The sequence below is a fragment of the Phycodurus eques genome, chromosome 6 (genome assembly GCF_024500275.1).
Source record: "Phycodurus eques isolate BA_2022a chromosome 6, UOR_Pequ_1.1, whole genome shotgun sequence".
NCBI lineage: Eukaryota > Metazoa > Chordata > Actinopteri > Syngnathiformes > Syngnathidae > Phycodurus > Phycodurus eques.
In genome coordinates, this window is record NC_084530.1 from 23,164,162 (window position 1) to 23,176,175 (window position 12,014).

A 12,014-nucleotide genomic window follows, 5' to 3' on the forward strand; every position below is an offset into this window, starting at 1 on the left:
CATGCACATCTTTCCCGAGGCAATGACGCTGGAGTCCTAATTCTCACGTGTGCTAACAACGCCAAAACCAACACAACAATTGTGGATCACCATGTCAGATGCTCTTTACCTTGGCGGTGATCTGAGCTTTGATTTCCAAAGCACAAGTTGTACCTCGTCGTCAACACACGTCTCCTTTCTTTCTCGCTTTGCATTCCCCACCGTTTTTGTTATTGTGTTTACATCGCACAGGCTTCTTATCCTCTTTTAAGAAAACGAAAATTAAATAGATTGACTGCGTTTCTTTGTGGACATGGCCTAAGTTGCAGGTTGTATATATAATGAATCCCAACAATAGTGTGCATCTCGATTTTTTATTTTTATTTATTTATTTTATTCTGCCTCTCATGAAGATCACGGGGTTCTTGGCGTTCATCCCACACGTCGGAGATCAAAAGTTTTTAACGACAATCGGCACGCTCTTGTTTTCCAAGAAGATATTAGAGGGCAAAATCATTCACCTGTAACTGTGAATTTGTTCAGAAGCAGGGAATCAGGCAGAAAATCCTGCTTTAGTTCTTGAAATCCCCCCAGGTTCGATATTTATCTCTGACGTCTGCTAGTGGTGCTGTTGTGGCTACTGTCTCTTTTATTGCATTAGGGTTACTATGGTGCTCCATGATATTTTTGGCCTGGCCCCAAGCCCGAGGACACGGTTAAACCTGCACGCATGTGTACTGTACACACACTCACACGCGCATAAACACACACAAACAAACTCACACACACAATCACGCTGGGAAAACACAGCGACGCAATCAGGACTCCACCTCCAAGACAGAATTCATTTGCAACCTGATTGGAAGCTGAGACGCTGGTCGACCTGCTTTGCGTGTCCAAAAGACTTTTTTGGCTTGAAACCTTCCCTGGCACTCGGGTTTGGATCGCTGGTGTCTCTTTAGAAACCTGTGGATTTCCCTTCACGTTCTTTTGGAGCGTTTGAATAAACCGCAACCAAGTTTTTCAGATCCAAGGACTAAACTTAAGGTTGGTCATCGGTGTTACTTATGCAATGAACACTTTATATATATATATATATATATATATATATATATATATATATATATATATATATATATATATATATATATTTAAAACGTTTTAATTTAAACATTTATTTTTTTTAAGGGTTTTGTTCACAGTTTAGTTAAACCGGTCAGGTTAAACAGCAGGTGTTCGTTCCATGCACATGATGAGCCATAGTACACTGAAAGACAAGACTTCTTCTTTTGCAAAGATAATAATGCATACTTCTGCACCAAACTTTTAAATTTTGTTTTTATTTATGATTGTAGATCGCTGTGGTGTTGAATTGAAACGACACTAATCAGCCCAATTCTATATATGACATTTTGTGTGTAGTTTCTTTGATTGGAGGATATATTTTTAGCAGGAGATGGATCCTTATCCAGAATCTGGATGTAATTTTTGCATTACAGAAATAACTTTATTTTTATCATAAAATGAAGGCCTAGCTTTGGTTTTGCCGAAGAATGAATCCCCCAAAAATCTTTGATCATTAACTGCAACCGAATCTGAATGAGGATAATTGTTGGGGAATATTAATAAGACTAAAAAATAAATAAATACATTTTTAGTGTGTAACAAATTGAGAAACATTTGATCTTCCATAGTGTAATCTAGATTTAAAAATTGTCAGTGTAGCCTCGGTATGACAAATGAATAAACTCTTCGTCATAATCTGGATCAGGGTCACTTTTGGAACATGTACATATCTCTAAAAGTGTTAACCAGTTAGTAGGTAGATACAACTAACAGTTGTCAATGGATTTCGATTAACTTACCCCAAAAGGCAAATTGACTTTTGATATGGAATGACGTGTAGCTAACATTACAGGTAAAGCTATGTGAACGTAGCACTTTTAGCTATACATGTAGGAGTGTTCCAAACAGGTGAGGTAGACCCATGTCATTTTTAAAATATAAAAACTAAGCTATTCATTTGGGATAAGTTCACATACATTCCTTTAAAGGCAGCATTTTTGTGTTCGATTTCTTTAGCTTCTGCTAATAAACATCAGGATTGGACCATGAGTTTTCAATTATTGATATGTCTGATTTGAGAAAGTAGATGAATGCTTACCGGTTTATCGTTTTTGTTTACTAAATCAATGGTCCTAGACTATTATTGAATTAGCAGTTCAATGTGGGAATGCTCATTGCGCAGTTGTTCATGCGGCTCGTTGAAGAGGGCACTTGCGCCATCGCCACCTGTTGGTTCAGCTCACGCCCTCTGTCCTTTCCTTCCCAGATGGTAGGGGACAACATTTAAGTCGGTACTGCGAGTCTACCAAGATGGATGCTGCTCCTTATGCTGGCTAGTTGCATTTTTTTGCTAGATATAAGCTACTATAAGTGAGTTATTGTCAACAACAACAACAGCTATATTGTACTGGGCAGCCAAGACAGGGATGCATGTACCAAGGTTTCTTTTGTACCAGTTTTCCTTCATTCACTTGTCCCCTTCCTTGGTTGGTAAAACCTTCCTAAAAAAAGCCAAAGAAAAAGGCAAACAGACTGTGGTGTACATTGAACCCCCGTTTAGCCTGGGTGGATCACGTTCCAGACCTATCCGCAATAGGTGAAAATCTGTGATATACAGAGACCATATAAAAATGTTTTTTAGTATATATATCGTCGACACCCACATGCTTAAAATAGACTTTTAAAACTTTTTAAATCTGCATGTGTCTGGGCGTGAGCTGTGGCCGATAGCAGCCCCTGCGTGATTGTGCTCGTTGTTTGTTTCATAAAAAAATCTGTGATGTAGAGGGACCACGGTCGGTGAACTGCGATATAGCAAGGGCAACAATGTACTCTATATTCTGTTTTTCTTCTATAAAAACGTTATGTCATCAACAGCAGTCATATTGTACTGAGCAATCAGGACAGACACACGTGCCCCCTTTTTTTTTTGGCTATGCTGCTGCTACAAAATGTTTCCTCTCTTCTGTCACTTCTACCCTTTTGTGCCAAGAGAAAAAAGCCCAACAAAGCACGTTCCAAAAAAGCTGGGACAGTTTTGACACTTGTTTTAGATGCTCACTGAGCTGAAGTCTTGTATTGAATCTTCTGTTCAAGCACAGTGACAGTTTTACACATCTTATGATCACTTTTTCTGAAATTGATGGTCAGTTTGGATTTTGAGGTCTGATTACTGATAAAAATCAATATAAATCTGTTTTAAACCAGGCTTTGTGTTCGCGTTGGGTGTAGAATTTGTTTTTAGCCCATTACCACAGTGATGCAAACACTTTTGACTCGAGACTCTACTTCTGGATCAAGACTTTCTCCAGTGGTCTGTGAAAGCCAGATCGTGCAGGGCCAAAGGATTTTGTTGAATTCCAGGCACGCAGGGTTGACATGTGCATGTGACTTGGTTGGTGATTTGACTTGGCGAGGCTGAGAGATGCGCACATGCAGATAGCCCCATACGTAGAATGTTCAAGGTTGCGGCTTATCTGCCGGGGTTTGGGGGGCATTATGATGGGAAGACGCAACAACAAACGGGAGATACAGCGGGAATGAGAAACACGTCCTGTGGTGGGACGGGACGGACAAACACAACCATACGCATGAACCAGTGCATGCACGCAGGCAAACACACACCTACCCAGGCAAACACACACCTACCCAGACACACACACACACAGCATCCTCAGAATATGCAGGTTCAATAGAGCTCACTGTGGGAGCGACAGTCATTAAGCTCATACAGTCTGGGAATGATTTTCATCAGTGATTCCAAGTGGTTAGACAAAGGAGCTACAGTAATGTCTTTGCGTACTTACAGTTGAGGAGCACATGTTTCTGTAGCACGTGTGTGTATGACAAGATGAAGTATTAAATGTTTAGCCATGTGATGAGGAATTCTGAAAAAGTATGTGTGTGTAATGTAGAAATGGACATAATCGATTAAGAATTCCCGGAATCGTTTGATGTCTCGTGAGAGTTGCTGAAATTTCACATGATGGCATGGACAGTGATCTTTAGACTGGCCGAGAGAGAGATTTTTTTTTCTTTTTTTCACCTTTTGAGCCATATTTTGTCCGAAAATGTTTCAATTTTGGATTGTTCAGCAATAAAACAGTAGTGGTGCCACTACGTGCTGCGGTAGATGTCCGCAGAACAGACCTGGAACCTGTAAAGCTAAAGTATAAATCTTTTTACACTGAAATCACACTACATGGACGCCATCGGAGCCCTAATGAAAGACTCAGCATTTATCTGCCTCTGTTTTTTACAGAGAACTCAGCAAGGGCCAGCCTTATTTTTCATGATTTCAGAGCCATAAAAAAACAACAACAATCATGATCGTTTATTGTGATAGTTTTGGGAAAAATAGATTATCTTAAATGTTTTTTTTTTAATCATGACAGTGCTATTCGTTACTTAATTTCTGTACGAGTAAAGGAATCATTTTTGGGATTTTTGTTTAATGACCTTTTAAGAGGTTTTTTTCCCACACTTTTTCGGTCTTTTATTAGTCTTAGTTTGAGCCAGTACACAGCTGGTAAACAGCCTGTAAATACAGTAGATAACTGTAGCAAAAGACATTCATTTAGAAACATTTTATATTATTTCATATTTTGCATTCTGTATTTACCTGTAATTTCAGATAGTTATTTCATAATTCCGTGAGAAACTTTTCATGTTATTTCTAATTTATGGCAAAAGGGAGAGGACCTTGGTTGTGCCAGCCGGCACTGTCATTACTAATGATGATGACAAGGACGAAGGTGAGGGTTGGTGGGTGACGCCATCGAGGGGTTTCGCCACAGGGCATTATTCAAGCTAGCACTGGCCCTGAGTTGTAGTATGGGACCACGTGAGCAGCTGATTTGGTGCAGTTCCCTAGAGCAGTGGTCCCTAATCTTTTTTGCACCAGGGTCCGGTTTCAATTAAAGACATATATTTTGACGGATCATCATAAATGCTGTTCAGCAAGATTGAGATGCCCATGCCCCAATAAGCCCGCTGCCTCATCAGCAGCCGATGTGCACACTCAGCCGCCGTCGCCGTCCGTGTGTGCGGTGGTTTGCGGGGAACCTTCTTGTGCACCACAGGCTCTCAGCTGAGCTCAGCTAAACTGAGAAAGGAACAAATCAATTCATGAAATGATTGCATTCAGTACATTCAGTCAAAAATGGTTTGTTTGAATGAATTGTTTGTGATCTACAACGCTACTCGAGCCATGTGTACTGCTGTGGCCCCCCTCCCAAAAGAGAGAGAAAATGCTTGGCAATTCGCAAATGTGCACTGATACGATGGAATCCGGTGCGCTTTTAACATTTTCAGTGTGTGAGCGCACCTGCGTATCACTTATGTGCACCCCTTATTATAGTCTATGAAGTGCTGCCTCCTTGAGTGAAAATGCTTTTATAGTCTCACTGGCTTTTTTCCCCTCACACTCTGGGCTTCTCTTCCGCAAGCAGTAGCCACTTTCCTCGTTCAACTGCCTAGCTCCACCTCCGGTCGTCACAGTGTCGAAAGCCATACATGTCATATGTCGCACCATAGAGGGTGCGGGGTGAAATTGCTCATTTTTATGGTACAGTTCGTCCCCCCAAAAAACAGGTTGGGTTTTGGGAGGCACGTCACAGATCTGTAATAGACATCTGGTAACTGTTTTAAATTGTGGGAAAATAGCATGTTCTTTTTAAGAGTTCATAATGGACACACAGCATGGATCATGACCCTTCCTTCATGTTGTTTTCCACTGTGTAGAGTAAAAGCTATTGATTGGTGCCCTGATTGTAAGCCTGACAATCTCAAGCCAGCGTGAGTGCATTTTAATTTTATTATTATTATTATTATTTTAACCATAGTGTTGGGACCATTAACAGTGACTTGAGCCACAATGAAGTCATAGAAAATGTGCTGAGGGGTTACAGTGTTACCAATATCAAAGGACATCTTTCTCCTACTAAAAATGGGGTATTTTGCTGTGAACTTTGTGTTCTTCTCACATTTGCAGTTTATTTACAAATGGCAGAGACTTGAATCAAAAGTGTTGATGCGGCTGTCAACTTTGACTATTTTGCTAAATATGGAGGAAGTGGCCAAACATTACTTGGCGGTGACACTGATGATGTTTTGGTGTTTTTTCAGTTAAAACCTGACAATGGTGTGGCCTAAACAGCAGAAACTGACCTGAAAATAATCATTTTACCTTGCAATCCAGGGATCTCGTTTGATTGGCGTCTCCCATCTGAGACGCACAAAAATTAGCAGGGACGCAAGTATGATCAATCTGCGTCTTCTGACGCACGATGGGTTTCATTGTGGTCTCAAACTAAAAAGAGAGTGAAGAGCAGGGACCCGCCGTCTGATTGGCCGTGTGCGTGCGTTTGAAATGCGGGCGCTCACGTACATGGTCTTCTCATAGCGAGGCGGTAGCTGCAGTTACAGAAAATTGAGCGGCATAAATGGAATTAGTTCCAAAGCCGAATGCCACTGCGACGATGTGGAGCATTTTGGGTTCAAGCCGGATGAACGCGGCCATCCTGCTAACACCAACAAGCTGGTATGTCAAATTTGTATGAAGTCGCAACAAATACAACACAACTTAATACCTCAAGGTGACTAAATCCGTTTTAAACACAACCATCCCAACCAATTTCTTCAGCTCAGAACAAAAAATTTCCCGTTTTCTGACAGCTTGCAATTATGGAACTCTTTGCCCAACAATGGAAATACAAATGTGAATATGGCGCACCTAAGCTCCCATTATATACGCTATCGCGTTACTTTTGTAAGAGATGTAGTCATTGAACATTTTGACAAAGCAGCGCTTAAAGAGGCTGCAGACTTTGAAAAAGTTGTACAAATCTTGAATCAAACCAGGTTCCTTTGATCTACTTGTGTTGTTATTAATGTTGCTACTTAGGACTTTTTCTTAAATAACTGGAAACTTCATTGGCTCTTAAGGCATTAATGACTGTTTATACCTCTATGCGAAATGTTCAATATTTATTTAAGTGGAATTTTTGTGAACAGAGCCTGTCTGTTTAATACAGTATATATTTTATTTATTGTTCTACATAACAATGTCAATGTTCATTATTCTTAGAATTAGAATTAAAAGGGACTTGTTCTTAAAAAGGATGTTCTTGAATTATTATGCTTATTTTATCAGTGGCATAAAAAACATTTGATACTATCGTTTCTCGTGATAATTTGTGGGAAAATATATCGTCCTAAAAATATTGCAATCATTACAGGTCTAAACACATGATATACTGAGAGAGAGCAAGAGCAATGGATAACACAAAAATATTGTACAAACAGTATAAATAATAGAGTAACAACTGTAATAAAAATCTGAAATATAGCGGGACCGCGAAGCAAGAACTGTAATATAGCGAGGACTACTGTATCTGTATTGTATGATAAATTACAGGGATTTATTGTTTCCATGACATGTGCATCCCGGGATTCACATAGTCACAAGTGTAAAATGATCTACGCTAACCCTATTATTCGCTCTAGTTGTAACCGTAACACTTTTGTTTAGCAAGTACATTTATTGGGTACTGGACCTAACCCCATCCTTACTCGAACCCTTCTGTTTAGCATCTGCATTAATTTGGGTACTTGCCCTAATCCTAGTCCTAACCTTAACCCTTCCAGAAGTTCAGCATGTACATTCACCGGGTGATGCGCCTAACCCTAGCGGTAGTCGTAAGCCTAACCCTAACAGAGGAAAATTATATTTTACAGCTGGAACAATAAATAGATTAATCAACAACTACTTGATTATCAAATTAATCAACAACTATTTTGATAATCGATTAATTGTTTAGATAGCGACATTGTTTATTTTGTCAAAATCCTCGGAATTTCAGTTAGACTGTTATTAATAGTTAGTGAAAGCATATTAATTATCTTTGTGTTGAATCAAAATAAGACATTTGCAAACCTTTGCTTTTACTTTGAAAAACAAGGATAAAAATGTTTCCCTATTGTCTGACATCTTATGGTAGGGACCAAACCAGTAAAAGATGTTTCAGTTAAGCATGTATTCAATGGGCCTAACGCTAACACTAACCCATACCCTATTTTTAGGAGATTGTTCCGTTTCAATATGTATATTCATTTGGTATGGGACCATAATCCTAACCCTAGTGGCTGAAGGAGACCTCTAGTCAAGTGTGAGCTGTTTGAACCTGCCGCATTCGCACAATACAGAAATGTCAGCAAGGAAAAGTATTTCCTAGTCGTTTTGCATAATGACATTGTTGCCTAGTTTACTACTGCTTGCATTAGCACACAAAGGATTCCTCACATTTTTCTTGCGCATTCTCCTCGCACATTCCTTTTCAACTGAAAGTGAAGCAGTATTGTCAGAAATGTCACAATAAAGAGCGGAAGTGGAGGTGTTGCCCAGTTTCAGGGGACTGTCAGGAGGTGTGTCGTGGAAGGTTTGGCCGAGGAACAAGCCCGGTCACGCTCTTGCGCCTCGCCTCCTGAAAGTTCACTCCAGCGACTTCTAGCTCTGATAGCTTCGGCTTCAGTGTTTGCCAAGTACCCAAGCACCACTGTAACATGTTTCACGAGTCTATCCTCCTTTATCTCTGTGTGAAAGCGCTGTATCTCCAACTCCATTTGTGTGAGTGGACAGGCCACTAGCAAGAGAGCAGCTAATTAGATCACGGCCAAGGCAACCTCTCACTGACTGCCAAATGTGATTTGTATTCCTTTTGATTGGATTAGACTTTTGGAGCTGAGGTCAGTTAAGGCTGCCACATAGAGCGCGGACTGTGGACTAACCAGGTCAAAATAGAAACAATGTAAAAGACGTGATAGTAAAGAAGATAGATGGATGTCATACCACTTTGCCCTCTAAATGGGCGGACAGTGACGAATTAGTCCACAGCTAATTGTAGTGTCAAATCTTATTGTATGCAGGGGAGGTGAGAGTCACAGATGGGATACGATATTACAGAGTTATTTTTCACCTGAGGCTTATGTAAAGTAGGAGGGTGCAGTATTTGGCACGTGGGCGCTGTTTAGTGGAGTGGTGTCTGGATATTTTTGGTCACCTATCTTGTGGGGGTGGGGGGCCTCTGGCATAGGTGTACGTTTTGTGCAGAGGTTTTGCACGCGTTGCAGGGGTTAGGGTGGGCAGTTTTTGCCATCAGAGGTGGTGTGTGTTATTTTCAGTCTATTGTGTCTATTTCCTGTGGGTCAGGGTTTTTTCAAGCAGGGTGTTGCAGACTGGATGGGAGTAAAAAGAGGAGGGGAGGGAAGTCAGCACGGTTGGCAGGAAGCGCCGCCACACTCTACAAAAAAGGGGGCTGGTCGGTGGCTTTCAGTTGCGCTACATTTTTCACTGGGACTAAGGTGCAAATCCAAGGAATGGTTGCTGAGATATCCAGTAAGTCATTCTGTATTTTTCTCATTTACAAACTCTTTTGGACTAGTCTAGATGCAAAGTTGTGAGGTTATTCTTTAACCCCAGTTTGGCCAGGAATGGACAGGAGAAGACACATTTGGACAGAAGAAGACAAATTTGGCCAAGAATGGACAGGAGAAGACAAATTTGGACAGAAGAAGACAAATTTGGCCAAGAATGGACAGGAGAAGACAAATTTTGAACCAGAAGGAACTCTTAAAATTGGCACGCGTCAACGTTCCAATTGAAATTGATCTTAATTGAATAATCTGATACCCATTCATACAATGCGGGCATTGACTTTTACGCCTTATTTATCTTGCTTGGTAGCGCGTGGCTAGTCTCATGCGATCGACCCTAAGATCTCACCACGTGAGTACCTTTGAACTTCCTGACACGGGATGAAAAACCCACAGTTGCAATACTTGTCTCGTTCCAATAAATCCAGTGGGCAATGGTGATCCTAAAACTGGTACGCCTGTCTTAAAAAGTCATAAACGTGGTTGTGGTCTTGATTCCATTCATTGTGGTGTGGCGTTCAAAAGAGAGGCTACGGCTAATGTTAGCGCTTCTTAGCTAATGCATTTACAGAATCTCTTTTCTCCACAATATTGCCATAATAGAATACTGTATACAACATTTATCCGCCTGAGCATTTTACACAACGCAGCGAAGCAGGAGATTGTAGCACACCAAACGGCATCCTGCTACCAAGTAATTAATAGTCATTTTGTGTGAGTTATACAATACTTACATGAATTGCTTTCAACACAACAGACTATTAGAAGTGAGTGTCAGGTATTAAACTCGACATCCTGGTCTCAGCATCACAGAAAACCTGTACACACCTGTTATAGCTCTGATACTAGGGTCAACTTCATTCCTCCATTCTATGCTGGTGCTGAAACAGCAACATAGGAAAAAAAGTTAAAGAGGGGTGGTGGATGTTGTTCTGTAAAATTTTGGTTTGGGTTTGAGAGGTAGTGGGATCGATCTCTGTTGGCGTGGAAGGGAGCGGGAGTCAAAATCCAATCTTGTCTCAGACCTAATCTAGCTCTAATCTCCATCGCTGTAAAATGACTGTGTTGACTTCAAACTGCTCATTCTGTGTCAGTGTTTGTACAAAACAGAGATGCAGAAATTTAGAGCTTTTATAGACCGTGTGAACGGGGCTACTCTACCCCCAAGCGGAAAAATCGCCGGGTTGACTCCATCACATCACGCCTTTCTGTGTTGTGGTGTTTATACAGAAGAGCTAGATGGTAAAAGCAGGAAAATGTTTGGTATTTACAGGCAGTGTGAAAGGGGTATGTTTCTTGAACTACCCCCAAAAACTGGAAAAGTGCGTTTGACTTCAACCCCCCATTCCGTACCGGTTCTTTTTGGCACGAGCAGCCTAAGCAGAAAATTTGAGCTTTTACAGACAGTCTTTTAAGATCTCATTTATCCAGAGCAGCAACACAGGAAAAAAAAGAAGAACATGTATCTTGTATTTTCTGGGTTCGAGTCAATTTATCAGCTCTGAGGGTCACTTATGAGGCAGTAGCTGTAGCATTATTAGCTAAATGTAATTCGCTTCTAAAGATAGCACCCGACTGTCCCCACTAACACAACCAAAGTGACAAAAGAAGGCAAAACAGGAAACGTTTTTTGGGTTCAGCGTCTGTATGAGTGAGAAACAGATGACCAGGAAGATAAAAACAAAATGCTAACAATGTGGAAACTTCCACAAAAGGATGTTATTTTGGCTTGTGTGTGTGCGTGTGTCCCCCTCCTCTTTGGCTCTTTCACAACCTATGTGTAGGTTTCTGGAGTTGCGGTGGGGTTGGAGGAAGAGGCTAACACCGTTAGCGCTCAAGGGCTGCTTCGATGTGACAACGTCGGCCTGCGTTAATGTTTAAACCGGAGTTAATACTTTACCCTCACGTCTAAGCTGTCTTGCATGCCTGAAGGTTTTTCGGGCAAGTCAACGGAGGACAGCGCTAACAAAAAAGCAGTCATGCTTTTGAACATCAAGAACACTCTTACTCCATTTGTCCTTCCACGGTTTCCCTTGTTTCTCAGTCTTCCTGTCATGTGGGACCAATCTAACGAATGATATGGAATGATTACATGACAGTGTGGAACCCCGCCTTTCAAAGATGAGAGAGGTTTGTGCAGCGGCCTCAGTTGAGTGTTCAAACTATTGGATTAACACACAGGCTGGTACTTAGGAGCAAGCTGTATCTTGACAACAGGAACTCAATTGTGGTAAGCCTCTGTAAATTTCGGGGGAAACGCTTAACAGCATTGTTAGTGCACTCAGTCTGCCAAGGCTGAAAGATTCACAAGGATGCCATCAGAACTCATTTTGTTAAAAATTGTGTATGACTGGAATGGGATCACTGGAAATTAATGCAAACGTCCCAAAAGAATACTAGAACTTCGGGTTAACGCAGGTGCATCTCAATAAATTAGAATACCACAAAAAGTTTTTCAGTTGTTCTACTCAAAAAGTTAAACGTGTATATAATACAGATTTATTACGTTACAGAAAATACTTTACAGAAGGTTGATT

General features: G+C 40.9%; 1 protein-coding gene across 9 annotated transcripts in view; it reads left to right on the plus strand.

Moving 5' to 3' along the window:
* Positions 1-12,014, plus strand: part of gab1 (GRB2-associated binding protein 1) — a 76,989-nt gene that overhangs the window by 18,702 nt on the left and 46,273 nt on the right. For 4 of the 9 annotated variants that reach the window (XM_061679168.1, XM_061679171.1, XM_061679169.1 and 1 more), the window contains exon 1: positions 9,257-9,439. The exons of 4 other annotated variants lie outside the window; for them this stretch is intronic. In XM_061679168.1, the coding sequence (XP_061535152.1) occupies positions 9,284-9,439 (156 nt within the window). In that variant the 5' untranslated portion in view covers positions 9,257-9,283. Of the gene's footprint in view, positions 1-717; positions 1,027-9,256; positions 9,440-12,014 lie in introns of those variants that run through there. One more of the 9 variants, XM_061679176.1, reaches the window with a different exon arrangement.